This window comes from Myodes glareolus, chromosome 2 (assembly GCF_982192425.1).
Source record: "Myodes glareolus chromosome 2, mMyoGla1.1, whole genome shotgun sequence".
NCBI lineage: Eukaryota > Metazoa > Chordata > Mammalia > Rodentia > Cricetidae > Myodes > Myodes glareolus.
Genome location: NC_142027.1, coordinates 128,350,784 through 128,376,370, shown reverse-complemented (window position 1 = coordinate 128,376,370; position 25,587 = coordinate 128,350,784). Strand labels below are relative to the sequence as shown.

Genomic DNA, 25,587 nt, shown 5'->3' with positions numbered 1-25,587 from the left:
CTGGGGCCCGTACATTTTTAACTGATGCCAATAAATCAGGGAAGGCAGGTTACAAATCAGAAGAATTGAGTAAGGTGGAACAAAGCCCTTATGATTCTGTCCAGAAGGCAGAATTATATGCCATTCTTATGGTGCTAAGGGATTTTAAAGAACCTCTTAATATAGTTACTGACTTGCAATATGCAGAAAGTGTTATCTTGCATATTTAAACTGCTGAATTTATACCAGATGATACAGAACTCACTTTATTGTTTATCCAGGTACAAGACATGATCAGGAACAGGCTTTGCCCTATGTACATAGCACACATCTGATCCCATACGGGTCTGCCAGGTCTTCTAGCACAAGGTAATGCAGAAATTGATCAATTCAGAGCTGCAGGCCTCTGAATTTCATAAAAAACATCACATCAATAGCAAAGGCTTGAAGAAAGAGTTTTCTATTACATGGCAACAAGCTAAGGAGATTATAAAGAAATGCCCTACTTGCTCTTTCTATAACCAAGCACCACTGCCTGCACGGACTAATCCAAAGGGTACTCAAAGGAATGAAATCTGGCAGATGGATGTGTTCCACCTTGTGAAGCTTGGCAAATTAAAATATGTACACACCATTGACACTTATCAGGTTTTCAATGGGCAACTGCTTTAAACTCAGAAAAAGCTGATTCAGTAATTACTCATTTATTAGAAATCATGGCCATCATGGGTATACCTGCACATATAAAGGCAGATAATGGTCCAGCTTACGTCTCTAGGAAAATGAAACGATTTTTTGCTTATTATAATATTAAGCATGTTACAGGTATACCATACAATCCTACACGTCAAGCAGCCATAGAAAAATCAAATCGAACTATAAAGGATATGTTAAATAAACAGAAAGGGGTGGAAAATGCCCCCAGAAATAGATTACATAATGCTTTATTAACCTTGAATTTTCTGAACGCTAATGAGAAAGGGACGATGGCCGCAGAAAGACATTGGATAATGGAAAATTCTGCTGAATTAAATCAACCGGTTTATTTCAAGGATGTGCTGACCTCGCAATGGAAGCCAGGAGATGTGCTGTGTTGGGGACGGAGTTTTGCTCTTGTTTCCACAGGAGAAGAAAAAATGTGGATACCATCAAAATTAATAAAGGTTCGGTTTGAAGAGGAGGAACCTCTTGAAAAGCAGAAATGACAATTCATCCACAATGATGATAATCATACCGGTGGTAAGAAAAACATATAGAATGGGTGCAGGATTCTCTTCTTATCTCTGCAGGAAAACAAAAAATTCAAGGGACCCTGGATGTTTGAATTCTGACAGATGAAAACTATTTACAACCCAATAAGGATCAGCAAGAAAATTGTATGGGTTCCATAAGTTAAATTATTCTACACATATTTTAAATATGTATTAATGTCCATATATTTATAAATATATAAAGCTGGTTTTGGAGTTGGACTCTGTCTCAGTCCCTCTCCAGTTCCAAGGCTGTTGTTAAGAGAAATCCCAGAGTTTCTGTCTCATGTCAAGAGCCATGATATGGGACACAAGAAAACTAATGATAATAATAATAATAATTTATAAACTTTCTTTGCCTTTCCTCATATCTGTTTCTGTCTTTATCATATCTTTCATTGAATATATATATATATATATATATATATATATATATATATATGTTTCTATGTGTCTATATAGATAATGCTTAAGTTTCCCATAAGAAACAATAAATTTTCTTGCAGTAATCTTTGAAGTTTCCAGGAAGAAGATGGGGCCCCACAACAACAACTCCACCCGGTTAATATGACATCATGATGCTGATAGCACTACTACAAGACCTGTTTTTTGGTACCAGCTGCACAAGACAGTTCCAACTTTGTTAGCGGAAATGGTGCACATCTTTTACAACATTCTGGCCAGACCTCCACAAAACACTCAGAGACTATTTGCAATTTTACCAGAACAAATATTAATCTTGGAATTTAACCATCATTTACTTTCACAGGATCTCCTAGGAAGAACATCGCCCCTATGACAGCTGGAATCAATTTTAGAGGACAATGTCCCCTCTCCCAGAAGAGTTTGCCCTCAGGTTTAGGGGTTGGTTTTAATTGGTATGTGGTTGAGGGATGGGGGAGGTATTTTATAGGCTCAGGGATGTTCTTGAAAAAAAAAAGAGGGATAATTGGTGTTGGAATAATAGATTGGTATTTGTGAGTTATTGTTGTTAGACAATTATATTGGTATCGATTCTTGTATATTGATACAAAGTTAAATTATATTGAATATTGTATGCGAGTATGCTTCTACCTCTGTTTAAAACATTTTTATGTATTGATGTATATATATATATATAGTATTGATATATATTTACCATATTGCAGTGTACATTTCTACCTCTAATCAAGATACTTATACATTGTTTACATTTGAAGGTCATTGTTCTTTTTATTCCACAGTTGTTTATTGTTTTAGTCTTTAAGTTAGATAGGTATTGAGAATTGTAGATCAATAGTCATCTGTGTCTGTCATATTTATAGTTAGACTAACCAGGTTCTTTAGATACATAGAGATTATATTCAGTATAGTTAGTATAATCTTCAGCCTCTTCAAAGAGCTGTAGAAAATGGCATTTAAGCTAATTTAGAGTTCTGTGGTAGTGAGACACATTCACTCCTGGCAACACCGAGCTATTCCTGAGAGATTGTTGAGCACCAAAGACACTCCACTTGGAGCTTGTCTTTTTCTTGGCAGAACTGGCCTTTGGGCATAGAAAAGCCCATGCCTTGACCACTGACAGAGATACAGAGTATCCGTAAATGGATAAAACAGGACTGTCATATCCTGCCAAGACAGGGTAAGATAGTTTTGAAAAGTTTCTTGCCTTTGAAAATGGTATGTCAGTTACGTTACAAAGTTGGTTGCCTCAACATTGCAAATGATCTTGGATGATTGCCCAGGTAGTCAGTTGTCTCTGTCATTTGTTGCACATTTTGGAAGTTTCTCGATTGTACTTCCTGTTTACTCAAGTAATATTACTTCTCTTCTCAGATCTTTGATGGAGTTGTGATGTAGGTGGGTCTTCTTTCTATGTGTTGATTTCATTGGTTAATTAATAAAAAAACTGCTTGGCCTGATAGGTCAGAACATAGGTGGGTGGAGTAGACAGAACAGAATGCTGGGAGAAAGATGCAGAGTCAGGCAGACGTCATGGAGCCAGCTGCCAGGTCAGACATGCTGAATCTTTTCCGACAGATTATTAGAAATGGGTTAATCAAGATGTGAGAATTAGCCAATAAGAGGCTAGAGCTAATGGGCCAGGCAGTGTTTAAATAAATATAGTTTTCCGTGTTATTATTTCTGGGGCTAAGCTAGCCATGCGGGAGCCAGGCGGGATGAAAAGCAGGCCTGCTTGCCTCATGTTACAGAGTTGAAGATTAGATAATTGTAGTTACCCTCCTCATGATTTAGCTAAACTTAATTTTAATACATTATTTAGACTCCTTGAAATAGAATGCTTAGTAAAACTTTTGTTATGTGTTTCTTGCTTAATATTGTTTATTGCTTGTAATTTTATATTTGGTATCTGTTCTTATTGTATATAGTTGTATTAGGTTTGGTTCGGTCTTGTTTAGACAAAAGGGGGAGATGACGGGGAAGCTCAGTCGATCACATCTGGCTTGGGTGTGGCCACCTAGAGTCAGGTAGATCGATAAGCGGGGTAGAGAGTCACCCCCAGAGACCACCTCACACACCACAGCCGATGCAAAAGCATGAGGATTTTATTAATTCTGTCATGACAGGGTCCCTCAGCATTTGGGAGGCCAAGAGACCTCGAATAGCTGGTACAGTTTACTTTTAAAGGAGAAGTCCACAGAAGCAAGGGGGTTGTTCTTTTACCATTATGATTGGCTTATTCAAAAAGGGCTAATACCTATAATTGGCTGGAGAACTGTTGCCAGATCAGATGAGGTAAGAGGTCATTTTGACCCCATTTCCCAGGGACTGAATCAAAACATACTGAGTACGTTCATATGTAGCTGTTAGGTCCTTGGCTCCCAGGGGAGGAGGATAAGCCTATGGCACGAAGGCTGAGAGGGTTCAGAATTGTCAGAAATAGCTTCAGAATTGTCTTAAACTCTTACATTGGAGAGATGGCTCAGTGGTTAAGAGCACCAGCTGTTCTTCCAGAAGTTCTGAGTTCAATTCCCAGCATCCACATCATCTATAATGAGATCTGCTGTCCTCTTCTGGCTTGTGGGCATTCATGCAGGCAGAATAGTGTATATGTAATAAATGAATAAGAGAGATGAGAGGTGGTGGCACACACCTTTAATCCCAGCACTTGGTAGGCAGAGGCAGGCAGATAACTGTGAGTTCAAAGCCAGCCTGGTCTACAAAGCAGGACAGTTAGGAGTATTACACAGAAAAATACCATCTCAAAAAAGAAAAAAGGGAAGTGGGGCAAAAACCATTTGGTAAAACATATATTAACAGAAGCAGGTTATTTAAGTTCTAAGAGCTAGTTAGGAACAAGTCTAAGCTAAAGGTCAAGCTTTCATAATTAGTAAGTCTCTGTATCATTATTTGGGCACCAAAAAAGTATGAAAAGTTTTGCATCCTTACATTGATGGTGGTGCCAGCTAAGGTTCAAATGATACCACCCTTTGCCTTTTTAGGCTTTTCCATTGCTAAGCAAGTTCACCCCTTCCTTTAAATTAAAAATGAAGGAACTGTAAGAAGATAAGTCTGAGAGATGAGCCAACCTGGAGTCTGCCTGAGAGCCTAGCAACATGTACTGACAAAGGTCCTGATCGTGCCTAGCCCATGAGGGACAACCACGTAATGTCAATGGATCAGAATGCAGCCTGGATGCTGGGATAAGAGCATATACATCTTGGAGGCCCCGCTCCTGTGCCCGCCAAACCTTGACCTCTCCCCTGGAGAAGGGTCAAGGCAGCCAGCCAAATCTTGACCACTCCCCCAGTTTATTTAAACTGTTCCCGGGAAAGTCCTTTTGTGGACTTCCACCCACCTCCTATGGTCGTGTTGGTGGCTTCCCGGTTACCCTCGGGACTACCCGAGAGCGCAGAAATTTCCATTAAACATGGATATCCTTTAATTTGGCTTGTTTCTGATTCGGCTTGATTGGGTTTTTTGTGTCGGCAGAGAGCTCGTGTTAGGAAATCTTCCTAACAGCTTTCCTCATTGCTGAGTAAGCAAGTCTGCTGTTTGCCTTTAACTGACTCCCTGTGTCTAGCCATTGACACTGTGCTTTCTCACCGCCTCCCTTGAGGGAGTCTTTTAGGACCTAGCAACATCTGGCACCCAAACAGGTTCTAGTTGTTCTCCTCACCTCACCTGTGTTGCTGGACAGCGCCCCCAAGATGATGTGTTTCGGTGACAAAGCTCCTTGATGCTGTTTGTTTTCAGTCCCTTCGGTGGGACAGCATTGGGAAACCCTTTCTTTTCTTCTTTTGTGTTGTCTGTCGTGTTTGTCTGCTCATCTGGTTAGGAAGGTACATTTTCCTATTTTAGTTCACCAGTGCCTCCACATAAGGGCTGATCCCCCAACCTCTCAAGAGATGGAACCAAGACTCTACTCCTGAACTCCTTCCCTCATCCAGAGACACCATGTGGGCATACAGCTGTAGCCTAAAAAACCACAGAAGTCCTCAACTAAGCATGAAACATAAAGGTCTGACACAATTTTCCACCCCTGTTGACTGTTGGTCACCTGCTGTTTCCCTCTACAAATGGGTAACCTCTCCTTCACCTCCACCTCTTCCATGTCTGATCTCTATTGGCGTCCAATGATGGGGAGACAGACAGTTCAAGGCCTGTGAAATATGCTAAGGAGAGTGTCACGTCCGCCTCGCCAACAAGGAAGACGCAACACCGAACTCTTCTAATAGTGGTTTATTCAGGACCTTTGAACAATCTTCTAACCTCTCGCCCCAAGCAAAGCCAGCCCACAGCTTAAATAACCTCTGGGTAGCCAAACCCCGCAAGCCACGTGGGAAATGCGGATAGGTCCAGAAACGCGGAAGCAAGCCAGATCCTTAGCATTAGCCATATATGGAGTTGTTCACGACTGAGAGCACTCACCGTCAGGAAGGTGGAAGGCAGAAGCCAGCGCCATCTTTAAGGTGTGGCATTACGCAGCTCTCGACAGTTCCCCCTTTTTGTTTTAGACACAACAGGCAAGAGTAGAGGCCTGATCTCTGAATATAGAAAGACATTGGGACCTTGTACTGATTCTCATTCAGGCATCATCCACTCGAAGAGTATCAGACCAGTCCAATACCTTTTTTCAGAGGTGGGATCTAGGGTATCAACCCACATGCAATCAGGCATGCTCTTCTCTGGGCCCAAGGTGGCTGACCCCAAGTGCAGTGCTTAGCCTTGCATCCTGAGCGTAACAATTTCATGGTCACCAACCATGCATAGGGGGCCTGTCCTGCTTCCATGGCTGTAAAGGCTTGAATAATCATGGCTGCATTGCGTTGTTGAGAAAACCTGATCTTGCATATACATCACAGGCAAACCAGGGAGACAAACACCAAGAGGCCTGCTAACGCTCTCAAGCCCGCCCATTCTTTCAGATGATTCATGGCTGCAGAGATCCAGGACAAGAGTCCTTCAGCCATTCCAGCATCCACTCGGGTAGAGTTCACAGTGATGATGACCACCCTCCGCTGTTCTATCACGGCACCAAACTCTCCAGTCCCGTTACCTAGGAGATAACTAGACAATTGCTTAGACAAGTTCCTACAAGTAACCCAACTGTACCTGGATCAAGGGGTCCCTTAAAGTCTGACTCTACCAGTCGGACCCCCATTTGGGGAGTTAATACGAGAGTGCCCGAACTTCCTCTTTTATTCTGAGTCAGCTATACTACAGCCGCTGTCAGACCAGCATTAGTTATTGGTCCCCCCAGTTCTCTGCAGACCTCCATCCACGCCTCCAATCCTTTACTCTTGTAAGGTGTTATGGCAGCCCTACACTCTTTTATGCATTGCTCATAAACAAGTTGTTTAATCAAAGGCATGGCTGCATCTGGGTCCCCAAAGGTTCTGCCCGCGGCTTCAACCATACGAGCGACAAAATCTGAAAATGGCTCCATGGGGCCCTGCAAGATCTTAGTGAGGCTGCTGCTTACTTCCCCTTTATTAGGCAATGCCTTCCAAGCTTTTATACCAATCTTATTAATCTGCTCAAAAACTTATACAGGGTATCCTCTCTGCTGATTGGCAAAACAGCCCTGTCCGAGCAGCATATCTCTGTTTCACGCTGGATTTCCAGCTACCTGATTAGCTGCAGCCTGCTCACTGCTAAACTCAATCAAAAAGGCTCTCCAATCTAAGTACTGTCCAGGGCTCAGGTATGCCCGAGTAAGCCCACACCAGTCGCCAGGTGTCATGCAGTATCTACTCAAGGCTTTCACCTGTGCCACAGTAAGAGAGGCTGTAAATTCTCACAGATTTAGCCAAGGACTTAACCACCTTTATACCCAGGGGCTCTTTGTACCTATATAAGGGTTTTAACTCATGATTTAGTAACCTCAAATAACATCTAATCCGGGTGTTCACAGCAACCTTTCAGGACGACGTGGTCTATCATACCATATTGGGATAGAAACAATCCACAGGGTCTCATCCTCTGCAAGAACAAAAGAAGACTCTCTCCAAAGCATCATATCCTTAGACCCAAATTCTAAAGTCATTATACCCTTACGATATCCATTCTGGTTTAGCTTGGCAGCCCATATGATGAAATGTCTCTCTGTACTTAGCTCCTTCACAATCAAAAATTTTAAAGAAAACACAATGTACATAATCCAGACTCTCTGTGAATTTTCCATTTTTACGTAGCTTATTTCCTTTATTTCTTTTAATCTATAACTATCTGTAATCTGTCTCTTTAAAGACTTTACCCTTTTTTTAAGGCATTAACTTTATTCTATATATTCTTTTTCTTCTCTCTCCCAAGTGTACGTACAGTCATCCAACATTGTGACCCAATTGTGACCCAACATTGTGACCAGATTCTTGTATGTCTGAATCTGTCCTATTGTGAATCTGTAATTTTTTAGTATCCAGGAGCACTTCTTAATATGCTAAGCAGTTCTTAAAAACTTAAGTTGCACCATGTAAAGGTAATACGGTACTGCCTGTTTACTGCCAGTCTAAACCTTAATTGCGCTTTTATTATGATAATTACGATCAGTCCTGCCTGAGGTCAGCACAGTTTAGTGTGGCCAAGTAGAGCCTGAGTCACTCCAGCCTCAGAGCCCCTCACAGTTCCAGGCTCACAGCAGGTCTTTCAGTTTGATAGCTTGCGGCACCTGTTCTTACTTTTGGTTTGATAGCTTTGCGAACTCATCCTAACTTACCCTATCTTTCCCTGCTCACTCTCTATTTACAGAGGAGAGCAGACTACCCGCTTTTATCGCGGTCACTTTAACCCCACTCTTGACGCGGTCACTAACCTCCGCTTTTGTCGCGGTCACTAACCCCTGCTTTTGTCGCGGTCACTAACCCCACTCTTGTCGTGGTCATTAACCCCGTTCTTGATGCGGATTCCTACTTTACCTGGGAACTTACCAGTGCACTACCCTGCCCGCAGAAAGTTCTGAGTCCAGATGAGAGGTTGTGTCCCCATACACCTCACCACTTGTCCCCTTCCCCGTATGGGCCACCACTTGTCATGTCCGCCTCACCAGCAAGGAAGACGCAACACCGGACTCTTCTAACTGCGGTTTATTCAGGACCTTTGAACAATCTTCTAACCTCTCGCCCCAAGCAAAGCCAGCCCACAGCTTAAATAACCTCTGGGTAGCCAACCCCCGCAAGCCATGTGGGAAATGCAGATAGGTCCAGAAACACGGAAGCAAGCCAGATCCTTAGCGTTAGCCATATATGGAGTTGTTCACAACCTAGAGCACTAACTTATGTTACCCCATTATCCTTATGTACATTAGCCACATGGCTCAGTATTTTTCTCAGTTGGGCAGGTAACATCCTGCCTCTTCGGTGGTCTGCACCGGAGTGGTGGAGGGAGCTTCCTGCTTCCCAGAATTCTCCTGTTCTCATTGTATCACCTCTACTCCTGTCTGGTTTTCCTGCCTATACTTCCTTCATGGCCAATCAGCATTTATTTAAAATATGATTGACAGATTATAGACAATTCTCCCACACTATGAGTCCATTTAGGTTTTTTTTTTTTGACAGCCAGTGCTATAGAGGCAGTTCATATGCTGGCCTTTACTCGAGTCAAAGACTCATTGATCCCCATTACCAGCACTATGCTGCTCACACAAGATGTCTTAAATCAGAGGATTGAGCTCTGGTACCGGTCACATATTAGATCTCACTCCAAGTTACCTGAACTATTGAGTTGAGGAAATGATGTGACAGACACTATCATATTAACAGCCAGTATGGATCTCCTAGAGCAAGCCAGGGCTCTTTACCAGCAGTTCTATCTGTCTCCATAGAATTTGCATAGACTTCTTCCAAAATTACCAGCTTCCCAATGTGAACATTTGTCCCAGGAATTTGCCACTTGTGCCCCTCTTGCCCCTCCTAAGGACCACTTCAATATGCAGTGATTAATCCCTGGGGCTTGCTGCCTAATGCCCTCTGACAGAGGGATATTACATACTATGCCTCATTTTGCAATCTTAAATATGTTCATGTGATAATAGATACCTTTGTTTATGCCCTCGCTCTTTCTGAGGAGAAAGCCGTTAAGAATATCAAGGCCCTTAAGTTAGCCATGGTAGTTATGGTGGTACCTTGGGTACTTAAGACTGACAATGGCCCTGCCTATGCCTCTCAACAATTCAGTCACTTTCTGTGGTCCTGGAAGATTTCCCATACCACGGGCATCCCCTGAAATCCACAAGGACAAGGCATTGTGGAGAGGATCAACAGAGCTCTTAAGGTGCTATGGCCAGGCCTATCTCTCCAGAGGCTAGGAGAGATCCTTCCCTGGCCTTAACAGAGGTCCTTTTCCATATGAACTTTCTAAGTTTTGATGACAAGGGCTCAGCCCAGCACTATTTCACTGAGAAACCCTGTCTCCAGAAAAAAAAAAAAAGATCTGTACCCCATTGGATTATTTGATAGTTTAATGTCTAGTTTAGTGAGTTCTTTATATATTTTGGGTAGCAGTTCTCTATCAAATGTGGGGTTTGTGATGATCTTTTTCCATTCTGTAGGCTGACATTTTATCTTATTGACAGTGTCCTTTGTCTTACAGAAGCTTTTCAGTTTCAGAAGGTCCTATTTATTAATTTTCTATATTGGTGTCTGTGCTACTGGTGTTATTCAGGAAGTGATCTCCTGTGCCAATGCATTCAAGGCTACTTTCCACTTTTTCTTCTATCAGTTTCAATGTAACTGGGTTTATTTTTTTTTATTTATATATACAGTATTCTGTCTGCATGTGTGCCTAGTTGCCAGAAGAGGGCACCAGATCTCATTATAGGTGGTTGTGAGCCACCATGTGGTTGCTGGGAATTGAATTTAGGACCTCTAAATCAGCCAGTACTCTTAACCTCTGAGCCACCTCTCTCTAGCCCCTGGTTTTATGTTGAGGTATTTGATCCACTTGGACTTGAATTTTGTGCAGACAATAGATATGGATCTAATTGCATTCTTCTACATGAGAATATCCAGTTTAGTCAGCACCATTTGTTGAAGAGGTTTTCTATGTTCCAGTGTGTAATTTTGGCTTCTTGGTCAAAAATCAGGTGTTCATAACTATATATGGACTTACATTTGGGTCTTTGAATCGCAAATCTGGACATTTTATGAGGCATGGAGAATCTTACACTCAGTCATGACCAACCACCCTTTGGTCATCAAGATGCCCTTATTATGATGAATTGGATTCGTTTGAAGGCAGAGTCCTTTTCAGGCTGAGCCATGGAAGGAAAAGTATCACAGTGGAACTGGAGTTCTGGAGAGATGGCTTTTGCTACCATGTCCTGATCATGAGGGAATTCAAATAAGTACAAGTTCCACTGTATTTTGTTTTTGTTTTGTTTTGTATTAAAGGTGTGCACCACCACTGCCTGGCTAAGAAATCATATGTGTGGGGTGTGATATGTGTACATGAGGTGCCTTCATAGGTAGCCTCAGTACTCCACTGGAGCTGGAGTTACATGTATTTGTGAGCCACCTGATATAGGTGCTGAGAACCAAACTCAGGACCCCTGCAAGAGCTGTTTGTGCTCTTAACCACTGAGCCATATCTCCAGAATTCCAGGCTTATGTGCCTAGGCTTGTAGAAGCCTATGCTGGGGTGGAGACTAGCATCGTCCTGGAGTGGACCTGGATGCCTCTGGCTGAATGACTGAGACCATCTGTCCAGGGATGAGAGTCTCTGTGATCTCCACAACCAGTAGAATGATTATCCGCGGGAGGCAAGAAGACAGTTTGGTACAACATAACTCAGTAGCTGGTGTTGGTTCAAAACACTGAAGTCTACTTTAAGTAGTTTATTTTAAGCATATTAAGGCATAGTGCAATTAGGTGAAAATTATTCTGGAGATAATTAATTCAATCCCATGTATATAACAAAATATAAATAAATCTCCTTGAGGAACAAGCAGGGTAAATACAAACTGAATATGACTACATTGAACCTCTTTTTCAAGTCCATAAAGATAGGTTCTATAGATTGACAAAAACAGATTTATAATTGACAGAGAAAAGCAAATTTATGATACAGGTCTAGAGGAGGGTCCAGTGCTAGAGAAGTCTCTACCACATATATAGCACAACAGTCACCAAGCCTTCTGGGCTGAAAACAGGTTTTGCATTCCTTCCCATGAAGGGACAACCTGGTGTGTTTAATATTCTGGGTTCTTCCAGTTCTTAAATGTGAGCACACAGTGTTACAGGAGGAGCGGGGCCCCTTGTTCCATCCTGCCCGGCTAGCTTATACCCGAAATAATCACACAGAAACTGTATTCATTTAAACACTTCCTGGCCCATTATCTCTAGCCTCTTGTTGGCTAACCCTCACATATCAGTTTAACCCATCTCCATTAATGTGTATTGCCACTTGACTGTGGCTTACCAGCATGAGCCTAACCAGTATCCTTCTAGGGCAGGAGAACCATGGTGTCTGCCACACTGCCCTTCTTCCCAACATCCTGTTCTGTCTACTCCACCCACATAAGTTCTGCCCTATCAAAAGGCCAAGGCAGTCTCTTTATTCAACCAATGAAAGCAACACACAAACAGAAGAACCTCCTACATCAACAAAGACCTTCATGCCTCCTACATCTCAGGACCTGTATAGTTGCTTCCATGGCATACTAATATCAAAGGATGAAGTCATACCTAAGCAGCAGAGATAGCAAAGTTTTCTGTAGAAAGACAGGTGCAGAGACCCTAGAATGCCAGGTTCTGAGAAGGACTTCCTTTGGGGGCCCTTCGTCAATACATGGAATAGGACAAGGTGAACTATCTGGAAGTCTTTAGCACAGGCAACTGCCTCTTCCTGTTAGCTATTCTCCCCCAGGTCCCATGACCTCATTGCCCCACAAAGTCCAGTGGACTTCCACTTTAGTAGGGGTCACAACCAAGTCCTTTCCATACCCATCGGGCTGCTGATGCCTCTGACTTTGTTTCTGCCATTTTCTATTATGAGGCATCCCTGTGTGATCTCTCTAACTGCAGACTCTGGAAGTAATACTGTTGGCCCTACCCACTCTATCAGTAGGAAGGCATAGGCACTGAGGAGGGTCTGCCACACTGTGGTACACAGCTACCCCAGGGCCTTTGTACTGGTCCCTAGTTACCTGGAATATGTTTTACCCCTGCATACACATGGTTCCCTGTCCCATTTCAAACTATGATCACCTGAGTCATAGCTCTCGGAAGTGTTCAGCCCAGTCCCCCAAGTCTTTGTGTGTGGCTTTATATGTCTGATGAAGTCAAGAGTTGAGTAGGGAAATATCCTGGATCAGCCAGGTTGGTGCAGAAAAGAACCAGAGATTGATGAAATTTATCATTTCTGAAAGAGTGACAAAGGATGCAAGCTGAGGATGACAATGTTCAGGATGAATGTGACAGCCAGAAAATGGGGGACAAAAATCAAAGAGAAGAAACTGGGGCCTATGCACCAGTGGCTGCTTGTCCAGCATCATGTTTGCTGTGTGTTAGTCTTTGACACAATTAGAAAAATAAGAACGTGGTAATTAGATGTGGTGATTCACACTTGCAATCCCAGCACTTGGAAGGCTGAGACAGGAGGGTTGCCAAAAGTCTGGGGTCAGGAGCTGAGTGGGTATGGTGGTGCATGCCTTTAATCCCTGCATTTGGGAAGCAGACATATACATGTATGCATATATCTTCTTTTCTCTAGACAGAGTTTCTCTGTGCAGCCCTGGTTATCCTGTAACTCACAGACTTGCCTTGAACTCACAGAGATTCACCTGCCTCTGTCCCTCAAGTGGTGAGATTAAAGGCGTGTGTGTAACATGAAAAGGCCGGGCCTGCTTGTTCGGATTTCTGTCCTGCCCAGCCCCCCAGCTGCTTAGCCCCAAAGAAAATGACACAGAGGACTCCGTAAGTTATAATGCTGATTGGCCCATTAGGTCAGGCTTCTTACTGGCTAACTCTCATATCTTGATTAACCCATTATTCTGATCTATGTTAGCCATGTGGCTCAGTACCTTTTTCAGCTGGGGCAGCTCACATCCTGCTGCTTCGGTGATCTGGGCAGGAGTGGAGGGAATCAGCTTCCTCCTTCCCAGAATTCTCCTGCTCTCCTTGCATCATTTCCACTTCCTGTCTGGGTTTCCCACTTATACCTCCTGCCTGGCCAATCAGCGTTTATTTAAAACATGATTGACAGAATACAGACAATTCTCCCGCACCACGTGTGGGCCACTGCCTGGCTTCTATATGTGTATGTGTGTGCAAGTGTATCTGTATCTATCTATCTATCTATCTATCTATCTATCTATCTATCTATCTATCTATCTATCTATCTTTCTATCTATCTATCTATCTATCTATCCATCTATCTATCTATCCACCTATCTATCTATCTATCATCTATCTACCTACCTATCCATCTATCTATCTGTCTATCTATCTATCTACCCACCCACCCACCCATCCACTCACCCATCCATCTACCTACCTACCCACCTATCTACTCACCCACCCTCTATCTATCTATCATCTATCTATCTATCTATCTATCTATCTATCTATCTATCTATCTATCTAAGTGAGTTTCAGAATGGTCAGGCCTATTCAATAAGACTGTCTCAAAAAAAAAAAAAAAAAAGAAAATGGCTAGGCAGTGGTGGTGCAGGCCTTTAATCCCAGCACTTGGGAGGCAGAGGCAGGTAGATCTCAGTGAGCCTGGTCTACAAGTCGAGTTCCAGGACAGCCAGGACTGTTACACAAAGAAACCCTGTCTCCAAAAACAAAACAAAACAAAACAAAACAACAATAAAAAAGAAAATGGAGCTGGATGTAGACATCTATTTGTGTGACCCAGGGTCAGAACCTGTGCCCAGTTTTATCAGTAACATGAGGACAACAAAATAATACTCACGGTTTCATGCCATTAAACACATCAGTATCTGGCAATTGGAGCAATTTCTGGAAACGAAAAACACAGGGACGCCTTGATGGTCTGCGTACCGCAAAACCATTCAGAGTAGCTGTGACCTCCCAGTGCCAGGGTTGGTACTTTGGGCCTTCAGGCAAGGACCCACTTAGAACCACTGAGACGGTGCTGGCGTTATTTGGGCTTTAACGGTTATTTATCTGATGATTGGCTCCCTGGTGCATTCCTAACCTGCATGTTTTAATGAAGTGGTTTTAATTCTCAAGACTCAGCAGCTGCCAGCCTTCTGCTTCTTTGGAAACCTGCGTCTAGTCTAGTCTGGATCCTGGTTGGGAAGCCCCACCCATTGGGTCCACCCCACTAGGCGCGTCCCAGAAAGACTTTTGTCCGCCTTCGGCCGCCTTCCAACGCTTGCCCGCTTCCGCCTTCGTCCACGTGGTCGGCCTTCGGGGGTCCTCGGCGCCGTGAGTGGGGCCGGCGGGACATTCCTCGCTCCGTACGCGCGCTGGCTGCGCTATCTCTAGGGCGGCGGGCGGAGGGTAGGGGCTGTGGGGTGACAGGTCAGCCTAAGATAACGAGCCGGAGCTAAGAAAGATAGGGCAGGGGTGTTGGGGGTGCAGAGTTCATCAGGGATCCGTGAGATCGAGGGTCGGTGCCCGCCACCCCGCCGCACATGGGCTTCCCCCGCCTGTGGGCTACACTGCTGAGAGCCTGGGGATGGTGGACTGCGCGCCCTGGCCCGCGCGTGCCCGGGTAAAGACTCCGCGACCGGCGCCTGTGCCTTGAGTTCCCACTGCTGCCCTGGCTGTCTGCCTCTGTTCAACTTACGTGTGTCTTATCTCTACCTTGAGACTCCATCGCTACCTTGTATTCCCCTGAGCTGTCTGCCTCTGCTGCCTGCTTGTGTCCAGTTGTGCGTCAAACTCTACCCCCGAGTTGCCACTGTTTCCCAACCCCAGTCACTTTGTCATTGTCATTGATGAGCCAGACTGGTCTACTATTAGACAAGGTCTTCAGAGACCATTGAGGCAGGCAGAGAGCATCAGGTTCTGTTCTTGCATCCTTCTACCACCTTGATCACTCATGCCTGTTTTCCCAGCCTGCCCCCTATGGCTGGAAACAAGGTGCCACCAGCGCTGGCTTCACACAAACAAGACAGGAAGGTCCGAGGTGGCTGGGTCTGGGAAGACACGCAGCATCCTCCCAAGAGGGCCAAGGGCAGTGAGGATGAAGAGCCTCCACGAAAGCTGCCAAAACGCAAAATTGTGCTGCTCATGGCCTACTCCGGCAAGGGCTACCACGGCATGCAGGTGAGGAGGGCTGCACCTAGACAGCACCTACCTGGATCGACCTCTGTTCCCTGATGCTCAGGAAACAGCAAAACTGAGAGTCTTCCATATAAGACTTGGGTGGTTGTGTTTCACTAATGGTTAGGCCAGCTCTGTGCCGATTCACATGTGACCTTGGAAGCAGTGAGTCTTGTCACAGTACTTGGGAGTGCTGAGAGTGGAGACCAGAGAGATGGCAGGTTCTACCTGGCCGGTATCCTGAGGGGCAGCTGAACTCTGCTGAAGAGCATTAGGGATCTGGGGCAAGGCTGGCACCTATCACCAACTTGACCTTTTGAAAGTGGCACTGACCAGTGTGGGAAGAATCTTGGTCCTTCTTGTCACCTCTGCTGTTAGCACTGTTCCCATTTCTAATTTTTCTTTTTTAAAAACATTTATTGATTTATTTTTATTTTATGTTCATTCACTGGTGTTTTGCCTGCATGTATGTCAGTGTGAAGGTGTTTGGTTCCCTGGAACTGGAGTTACCATGAACATGAACATGAACATGAGCTGCCATGTGGTGCTGGGAATTGAACCTGGGTCTTCTGGAAGGGCAGCCAGTGCTCTTAACCACAGAGCCATCTCCCTCCAGCCCCTCTAATTTTTCTTAAAACAATTTGTTTTGTTTTGTTTTTCGAGACAGGGTTTTTCTGTGTCATCCTGGCTGCCCTGGAACTTTCTCTGTAGATCAGGCTGGCCTCAAACTCAAAGAAATCCACTTGCTTCTGCCTCAAGAGTGCTGGGATTAAAGGTGTGTACCACCATACCTCGGCTTTAAAACAAATTTTAACCTTTACTTTTATTTTGTATATCTGGGTGTTTGCTTGCATGCACGTCTGTGTACCATGTGCATGCACTGCCCCCGGAGGCTAGAAGATGGCATAGGATCCCTTGGGACTGGAGTGACAGGCAGTTGTTAGCTGCTATCTGGGTGATGAGAATCAAACCCAGTCCTCTAGAAGAGCAGTCAGTGCTCTTTACCACTGAGCCATCTATCTGATCCCTTTCCTCACTTTTAAAATCTTAATTTGCCAGGTGGTGGTGGCACACACATTAATCCCAGCAGTCAGGAGGCAGAGGCAGGCAGATCTCTGGGAGTTCAAGGCCAGCCTGGTCTACAAATTTAGTTCTAGGATAGCCAGGGCTGTTACACAGAGAAACCTGTCTTGAAAAACAAGACAAAAAACACTACCAACAAAATACCTTAATCCTGATGCACAGGATGGGTTCATTGCTGCGATGTGTCCAACCTAAACAATAGCTTTGAAAAATGTCTGACCAAGCATAATAGTGATTTTGAGAATGAATGACAGCAGTGACACAAGTCATATCCTGTTCTACTTTAAAAAAAGATCATAGGCTGACTGGGATGGTGGCACATGGCCTGTCATTCTGGCATTCAGGAAGTTGATGCAGGAGGATTTCAAGTTCAAGGACAGTCTGAGCTACAGAGTGAGACCTTGTTCTTCTCCGGTAAAAAACAAAATACAAAAACAAAACACACACACACACACAAAACCCAAAACAAAAAATATGGGCTTCATAGTGAAACTCATTTTGTGAGAGTGGATAGTAGTAGTGGTTTCAGGCTACAATGAGGCTACAGATACAGACTGTTCACTGCTCCTGGGGTAACTAGTCTGCCTTTTGGAGGGCATTTCTGATTATGAAAAGTTATTTATTTTTTATTTTTAAGATTGATTTATTATGTATGTAGTGTTCTGCCTGCATGTCTGCCTGTGCACCAGAAGAGGGCACCAGATAATAATAATGAGATTACAGACGGCTATGAGCCACCATGTGGTTACTGGGAATTGAATTTAGGACCTCTGAGCCAGTTCTCCAGCCCAGAAATTTTTTAATGTAGGCTGTCTGAAGAATTTTATGCCTTTCCAGTAAGATCCTGTTTGCCTCAGTTTCCTCATTACAGAAATGACAAAGGTGCCTGGCTTATAGGGCTGAGTGAGGCTTATGGTCTCTTTTTATTATAATCTTTATGTCATTTGGGAAGTGTCCCTGACTTCATGGTGTATTTAGGGGTGGACTTCTGTGGTAATGAGAGCAGACTTTGAAAAGATTTTCTCATGCAAGGGACTTGGTTGAGGTACTCACAGGCCTGTTCCCTTGGAAGATTTCCTCTGAGAGCCATGGATGTAGTTTATTTTGGGGATTGGTAGGATTTATCTGATATGTCCGAGCTTGTGCACTCACGCACACCCTGGACCATGGTTAGGGTAGGCTGAGAGGTGTATCATTAGCTGGTTCCAGAAAGTGATGCTCAGCTTCCTGGCCTACATCCTAAGAGCTGATGAAAACAGGATGTCCATTTTTTTCTTTAGAGGAATCTGGGGTCCTCTCAATTCAGGACCATTGAAGATGATTTGGTATCTGCCCTAGTCCAGGCAGGTTGTATCCCTGAAAACCATGGGACAGACATGAGGAAGATGTCCTTCCAGCGATGTGCTCGCACAGACAAGGTATGTGCCCCATTTTCCTGTAGCTTTCACTGTCTTGTTGTCTCAGGGTCCACCTGTCAGAAGGGATCCTAGCCAGGGGTCATGCCCGATGAGGCATGATAGCAGTTTTGATAGTAGTGACATGGTTTGTGCTGTTTTATTTAGAAAATAAAAACAAAGTATAGGTTGACTGAGTTGGTGGCACTTGTCTATCATGCCAGTGTTAGAGGGAAAGAACACTTTGTTTTGTTGTCAAGAGGCCAGGAACACAGACTAATCTGCTGCTGGGTCCCAGCTGGGCTGAACAGGACCCTGTCTTCAGTGGCCTTTGCTTCTTTTGCATAGCTCTGTCCTAGGCCAAAGCACAATAGCCCTCCACAAAGTAGATATGATTATTAGGGTGATTGCTCTTGTTGGGTGAATTTTTCCCCTTAATTTTGATTTTGGATTTTTTTTTTTAATCTGAGACAACAAAAGAGATGATTTATTGCACTGGAGAGGATGTAGCATTTAAGATCACTTACTGTTCTTCCAGAGGACTGGAATTTGGTTACTAGCACCTACATCAGGTGGCTCACACTTTCTGTAGATTCCAACTCCAGGGGATCCAATGCCTCTGGCATTTTTGGGCACCTATACATATAATTACATATTTAAAATGTGTATAAAGAATACACATGGGGCCTGGAGAAATTGCTTAGTGGTTAAGAGCACTGGCTGGGCTGCTCTTTCTGAAATCTTGAGTTCAATTCCCAGCAGCCACATGGTGGCTCACAAGCATCTATAGTGGGATCTGATGCCCTCTTCTGTTATGCAGCCATATATTCAAGTATAAATACGTCTTTGAAAAAAAGAATACATATAATTAAAAATTTTAAAAAAGACATGATTTATTGGCCACAGCTCAGAATAAACAGAACTAGTTCGGGATGCCACAGTCCAGGGCAAAGACCAACACAGGGCTATTTTGGGTCTAAACAAGACAGGTCTCACAGGTCTTTGGGATTGGATGGTGATAGAAGTTCTAACTCCAGGAGAAACAAATTATGTTGCCTATGGTGCAACAACTTATACCAGTGTCCCTGGCCTCTGGCATTTCTTATATCTGTTCCCTTTGCCTTTGCCTGCACTTTTGCTTCTTCCTCCACCTATATACTCATGACTGTGATTTCAGATAGAGCTAGGTAAGGTTAAGCCTAATAGTCTGCATCATTTTTCTGTGTAGCCAAGATGTGTTCATTGCAACATATAGTTAGTGTAAGCATCTATGTCTTCTGTGTGGGCACTAGGACTTTTTGTTGTTGTGTATGAGTATTGGTGTGCACATGTGGAAGTCAGAGACTTTTTGTTGTTGTGGTGTGTGAGTACGGGTGTGAACAGCTGGAAGTCAGAGGGCAACTTTGAATAGAAATTCAAAGTGATTTCTGTCACGGATTCTGGGGATCAGGTCACCAGGCTTGGAGGGCAAGTTCTAGCCGCTACTCGGCCATCTCTCCTGCCCAAGTGAGAGGTCTTGGACAACACTGTGTACCCACATGATAAGCACATCATCACAGTGGGTCGTCTTGCAGAAGTGGCTGCTTGTGCCTGATGGCTAACTTTTGTATTCCATATCACAAGGTCAAGTACTGTTTGCTGTCTCTGATTGGCTTGGGTGTCCATCCTGGAATCAATTCCTGGTTGATGGTGCCACTTGGGGGCCACATCTTGAGAGGCTGCATCACATTCCCAGGCTTGGGACATATAAAAACATGACTGGGCCTGAGTCTTTATGATTGCATTGACCTCCAAAGGAGCCTGTTGTGTGTAGATTGAGTGGTAGGGCTTGAAAGCACTTTTTTATTCTATAGCACAGCCAGACATGGAGGTACAAGTGTCCCAGAAGTTGTGAGGCTGAGGAAGAATTTCAAGTTTGAACATAGCCTAGGCTACAGAGTTCAAGGCTTTATAGCAGGACTCAGTCTTAAAACAAACAAGAGAAGAACACTGGGCTTACTTATGTGCAGTTGTCATCCCAGGAGAGGACAGGGCTTATGGGAAGCTCAGCTTGATATACATAGTGAGTTACAGGCCAGCTAGGGTTGCATAGGAAGACCCACTCCCCAAAGCACCCAAAACAAACAAATAAAAACAAGCACAGTGAGAACAAGATGCTGCTTTAAATACTTGTCACCTGCAGGACCAGAATGGGGTGTTCCTGACTGTGGTGGCTGAGCTGGAATGTTGGCTGCTTCTTCTGCCTCTGGACCAGGGTGTAAGGGTTGTGCTGGAGGACAAGACTCCTAACCCATCTCTCCTCTCTGCTCTGTTTTCTTTGCAGGGTGTGTCTGCAGCTGGGCAGGTAGTATCCCTAAAGGTGTGGTTAATTGACAACATTCTGGACAAGATCAATAGCCACCTTCCATCCCACATTCGGATTCTGGGTAAGCTTCCCTGTGCACCTGTGGCCTCATATGGTCAGAGGCTGTGCTTACTCGACTACCTTTGGCCAAGCTCTTTGGGAAGGAAGTGGAGAATCTTGTAGATGCTCAGCAGGTGGTTAGGTACTGGGAATGTTCAGTGTTGCTCCCTCAGGATTAGCTAGTTGAGTGCGCAGTTCCATGGCCTTTGGCAGTACAACTGTGATAGTCTGTGAATACAATTATCATAAAATGATGGTTGTGAACATGTAGCTAGATGGTTAAAACAAGGCCAGCGGTGATCCTTTGAAACAGGACTAGTAAATGGATTTTTAGAACCTGAAGCCTTATGCTTGTCTCAAGCCATATTTCTTTCTTTTTTATTTTTTTAAATATTTATTTATTTATTATGTATACAGTGTTCTGGTGCTAGCAGGCCAGAAGAGGGCACCAGATACAGATCTCACTACAGATGGTTGGGAGCCACCAACTGGGTACTGGGAATTGAACTCAGGACCTCTGGAAGAGCAGGCAGCACTCTTAACCACTGAGCCATCTCACCAGCCCTCAAGCCATATTTCTAGCACCTGTTAACTTTTTTTTTAATTATTTATTTTATATACACACATTGGTACTTTGCTTGCATGTATGTATGTATGAGAGTGTCAGATCCACTAGAACTGAGGATACAGACAGCTGTGATCTGACATGTGGGTGCTCGGAAATGAACTCCAGTCCTCTAGAACAGCAGCCAGTGCTCTCTACCGCTGAGACATCTCTCCAGTGTCCTCCCCCCTCCCCTTTAATTTTCTTTTCTGATGTTTTTGTTTTTCCACACAGGGTTTCTCTGTGTAGCTTGGGGCCTGTTTTGGAACTTGCTCTGTAGACCAGGCTGTCCTCGAACTCACAGAGATCCACTCGCCTCTCCCTCCTGAGTGCTGAGATTAAAGGCGTGTGCCACTACCACTTTGCTTTCTTTTTGTTTTTTGAGACAGGGTCTTTCTACATAGCCCTGACTGTTATGGAACACACGATGTAAACTAGGCTGGCCCTGGGTCCATAGAGACCTGCCTGCGAGTCCTGCGATTAAAGGTGGGCACCACTACGCCTGCCTTTAAAAATTTTGTATTTAATTATTTATTTTTGTTGGCAATGCTAGGCCTTAAATCCATGGCCTTGTACGTGCTAGTCAAGGTTTTTATTTATTTATTTACTTATTTTTATTTTTATTGAGCTCTACATTTTTCTAGGCTCCCCTCCTTATCTCTCCCCTCTCCTTCAACCCTCTCCCAAGGTCCCCATGCTCCCAGGGATCTTACTCAGGAGATCTTGTCTTTTCTACTTCCCATGTAGATTAGATCTATGTATGTCTCTCTTAGGGTCCTCATTGTTGTCTAGGTTCTCTGGGATTGTGATTTGTGGGCTAGTTTTCTTTGCTTTATTCCTTTCCTTTTTTTTTTTTTTTCTTTCTCCTTTTAGATAGGGTCTCATTGCATAGTCCTGGCTGGACTAGAGCTCTGCTATGTAGACAGGCTGACCCTGAATTCACAGAAAACTGCCTCCTGAGTGCTGGAGTTAAAGCACTTAATACCAGTAGTCAAATTTTCTGTCTCTGAGCTATGCTCCCTAGCCCACTTCCTAAAAAAAAAAAAAAAAAAAAAGAACCAGCTGTGTTAGACTGTGCTGAGAACAGTGAGCCCTTGTCCATCCTGGGCCCGAGTAAAACTCTGTCTCAAAAATCAAATCAAATCTAAAAGAGTCATATGTAAATAAGTAAGAAGAACAGTCAGTGTCCCTAACCGCTAAGCCATCTCTCCAGCCCCCTAGTTTTTTTAATTTTTGTTTTGTTTTCCTGTTTCTTTGTTTTGAAGACAGGGTTTCTCTGTGTAGCTCTGGCTGTCCTGGAATTTACTCTGTAGACCAGGCTGTCAGCTATCTACCTGCCTCTGCCTCTTGAGTACTGGGATTAAAGGAAAGTACTACCACCTCTCAGCTTTGTTTTGTTTCTTGAAACAGAGACTCACTATGTAGCCTTGGCTATCCTGGAACTCACTATATAGACCAGGCTTGCCTCGACCTCCTTGAGTGTGGTTTAAAGGCATTTCCCATTGTGCTCAGCCCAAGTATTTTTTAATTGTTTGAGAATTTCTTACATGCATATAAAATGTTTTGATCAAAATCTCCCCCCATTCTCTCCCTTCCAGTTCTTTTCTCCTCTTCCCTAACACTTTCCCTCCCACTTAGTGTTGCTTATATGTGTATTCATTAGTACTGGAGCATAGGTAACCTTTCAGGGGCTGTATTACCCGAGGAAAATGGACTTTCTTTCCCCAGCATCCAATAGTTGCCAATAGCTTTTCAATTAGAGGTGAGAACCTCCAGTTTTGCTCAGTAGTTAGCATTTCTTGCTATTGAAATCTGCTGCTGTATCTGTATAAAGACTTAGCATTCTAGTCCTAGCTACCTCCTTCAGATGGCTCATGACTCACAGCCTGGTCAAAGCTGCTGCAGATTTATAACCTGGGCCTGGCATGTTTGCCAGCTGCAGTTTCAGCAGATCCTTAGGTTTGACATCTGGGTTTGTTTCATTCTGGGTTTCGGCATTGTGTAGATTCTGAGTTTGGAGTCAGAACTGGGTACCTCTCCTGGGCAAGTGGTGCCAGAATCATGCTATCAGGATGGCCCACCTTGGAAGTGTTTCTGCTCACCTGGGTTTCTTAAATGCTGCCCTCTAGGATTGAAGAGGGTCACGGGCGGGTTCAACTCCAAGAATAAGTGTGATGCCAGGACCTACTGCTACATGTTGCCCACCTTTGCCTTTGCTCACAAAGACCGGGATGTACAGGATGAGAGTTATCGCTTGAGTGCAGAGACTCTGCAGCAGGTCAACCGGCTTCTGGCCTGCTACAAGGGCACCCACAACTTCCACAACTTCACCTCACAGAAAGGGCCAAGAGAGCCCAGTGCACGCCGCTACATTCTGGAAATGTACTGTGAGGAGCCCTTTGTACGAGAGGGCCTGGAGTTTGCTGTGATCAAGGTGAAGGGCCAGAGCTTCATGATGCACCAGATCCGGAAAATGGTTGGCTTGGTGGTAGCCATTGTGAAGGGTTATGCCCCTGAGAGTGTGCTGGAACGCAGCTGGGGTGAGGAGAAGGTGGATGTGCCCAAGGCACCAGGGCTTGGCTTAGTCCTGGAGAGGGTGCACTTTGAGAAGTACAATCAGCGCTTTGGCAGCGATGGGCTGCATGAGCCCCTGGACTGGACACAGGAGGAAGGAAAGGTGGCTGCTTTCAAGGAGCAATACATCTATCCTACCATTGTCAGCACTGAGCGGGATGAGCGGTCCATGGCCCAGTGGCTTAGCACTCTCCCTATTCACAACTTCAGTGCCACTGCACTTGGAGCAGCTGGTACAGGTGCCAAGGTAGGAGCCTGGTCTGTAGTGTGCATATGTGTACATACTAGGGTTAGATGGATTGGGTAAACACTTGTCTTCAGCCCTAGTTGGAGATAGCAAGTTGAGTCCCAGAGAGTCTCACAGCCTCTGGAGGAATGGGGGTTATGTGGTTACTGGGCTTACCTCTAGCTCCTGCCCCACACTGTGATCTTGGCTGCTTGCTGAGGCAGTAGTTGTCCTAGGATACTAGGCAAGGCTTGCTTGGGCTGGCATTGGGCTGAAGCTGCTGAGCAGTCTGGTTACCTTTAAAGGTGTAGGCTGCCCGTTCAGTTGCAGTCTGTTCCTGTGCCTCCGACGGTATTCCCTCAGCTCAAGCACTTGGCACTGTACCCAGGATTCTCCCCATGCCCCACACATGGGAATGCCTACAAGTTGGGTCTCACAGTCCTTTACCCCCTGTTTCCTACAGGTCCCCAGTTCCCTGGAGGGCAGCGAAGGGGATGGAGACACTGACTGAGACTACAGCTGCTGCCACTGCTGTGAGGGTTGAGGCTGGAGTCTCTGCACTTGCCTGTCTCTCAGGACATGGAAGCCAAGAATTCTGGGGCCAGCTTGTGGATTTAGCGTGGCTTCATAACCTCAGGATATTAAATTCTCATTCTAGGAATCAGCTGCCTCTTAGCCCATGCATTGTGTATATACACCTTTAGCATGAAAGGACACTTTTTTTTTAAAAAAAAAAAGGAGTGATTTTTTTTCCTATTAAATATGTTTTGCTTAGTGAATTATTCTTTTTCTATTTTCAATTATTCTTTATTGGTTGTAAGATGATTGGGATACTGCTGTGTTAGGGATAGCTGAAGGGCACATAGGGTCAGCATGGGGCTGTAGTTGACAGGGCAGGCAGTAGATGTAGGTGAGTGCAGTGGTATGTCCTGCCACCAGCAGTTTGCTCCCAACTGCTACCCTTACCCTCATTTTCTATCCTGGCCTATTTGAGTCCAGTCCAGTTTTTTTTTTGAAGCGGCTACCGTGGTAATATGAGCTCTTGGCTGTGATTCCATACTACTTATTCTTGGGCTATGGAGAGACCCCAGTGGGTCTGTGCTTCAGCAGCCCCCACTTCCATGCACTGCTGTTCCTCACCTCCTTTTGGGTTTCCTCAGCAGGTGGTGGCTCCCACCTGAGCAGTGGAGCTGTGGAGCTGTGAAATGGAACTTGGGGTCTTCATTTTCTGACCTCAGGGCACTCTTGTCCATTCTGTCCCTGAGATTCCAACACAAATTTGGAAGCCTAACCTCCACCTGGCTGTTCACAGCTTGGGTTTGGAGCGTATCCCTCCTCACTGCACACGGACTGCCACTACCTCAGCATGAGACTTGGAGTGCCCCCTTCAGCCCA

General features: G+C 44.6%; 1 protein-coding gene and 1 long non-coding RNA gene across 6 annotated transcripts; one reads left to right on the top strand and one right to left on the bottom strand.

Moving 5' to 3' along the window:
* Nucleotides 1-270: 270 nt before the first annotated feature.
* Nucleotides 271-14,977, bottom strand: LOC125411172 (uncharacterized). The gene is made up of 3 exons (XR_007235261.3): nucleotides 14,586-14,977; nucleotides 5,355-5,500; nucleotides 271-1,262 (listed from the first exon to the last, which is right to left on the bottom strand). It is a non-coding gene; the product is annotated as an uncharacterized LOC125411172 (long non-coding RNA).
* Nucleotides 14,978-14,982: 5 nt separating this feature from the next.
* On the top strand, nucleotides 14,983-24,971 carry Pus1 (pseudouridine synthase 1). 5 transcript variants are annotated; one of them, XM_048451061.3, is made up of 6 exons: nucleotides 14,983-15,064; nucleotides 15,700-15,910; nucleotides 18,271-18,408; nucleotides 20,708-20,810; nucleotides 23,522-24,213; nucleotides 24,656-24,971. In XM_048451061.3, the coding sequence occupies exons 2-6, from the start codon at nucleotides 15,710-15,712 to the stop codon at nucleotides 24,701-24,703; spliced, it is 1,182 nt and encodes a 393-aa protein (XP_048307018.1). In that variant the 5' UTR covers nucleotides 14,983-15,064; nucleotides 15,700-15,709; the 3' UTR covers nucleotides 24,704-24,971. The 5 variants fall into 5 exon arrangements, with proteins under 5 accessions (XP_048307018.1, XP_048307025.1, XP_048307021.1 ...); XM_048451068.3 differs by having other exon boundaries at nucleotides 15,041-15,096; XM_048451064.3 differs by having other exon boundaries at nucleotides 15,058-15,139.
* The last annotated feature ends 616 nt before the right edge of the window (nucleotides 24,972-25,587 follow it).

Excerpts from the sequence above, each read along its gene's own strand:
- Pus1 (XM_085681041.2), top strand. The coding sequence starts at position 15,274 with ATGGGCTTCCCCCGCCTGTGGGCTACACTGCTGAGAGCCTGGGGATGG. Across the intron at positions 15,354-15,669 it reads CCTGGCCCGCGCGTGCCCGG|CACCTTGATCACTCATGCCT; the intron begins GTAAAGACTCCG and ends GCATCCTTCTAC. Across the intron at positions 20,811-23,521 it reads ATCCCACATTCGGATTCTGG|GATTGAAGAGGGTCACGGGC; the intron begins GTAAGCTTCCCT and ends GCTGCCCTCTAG.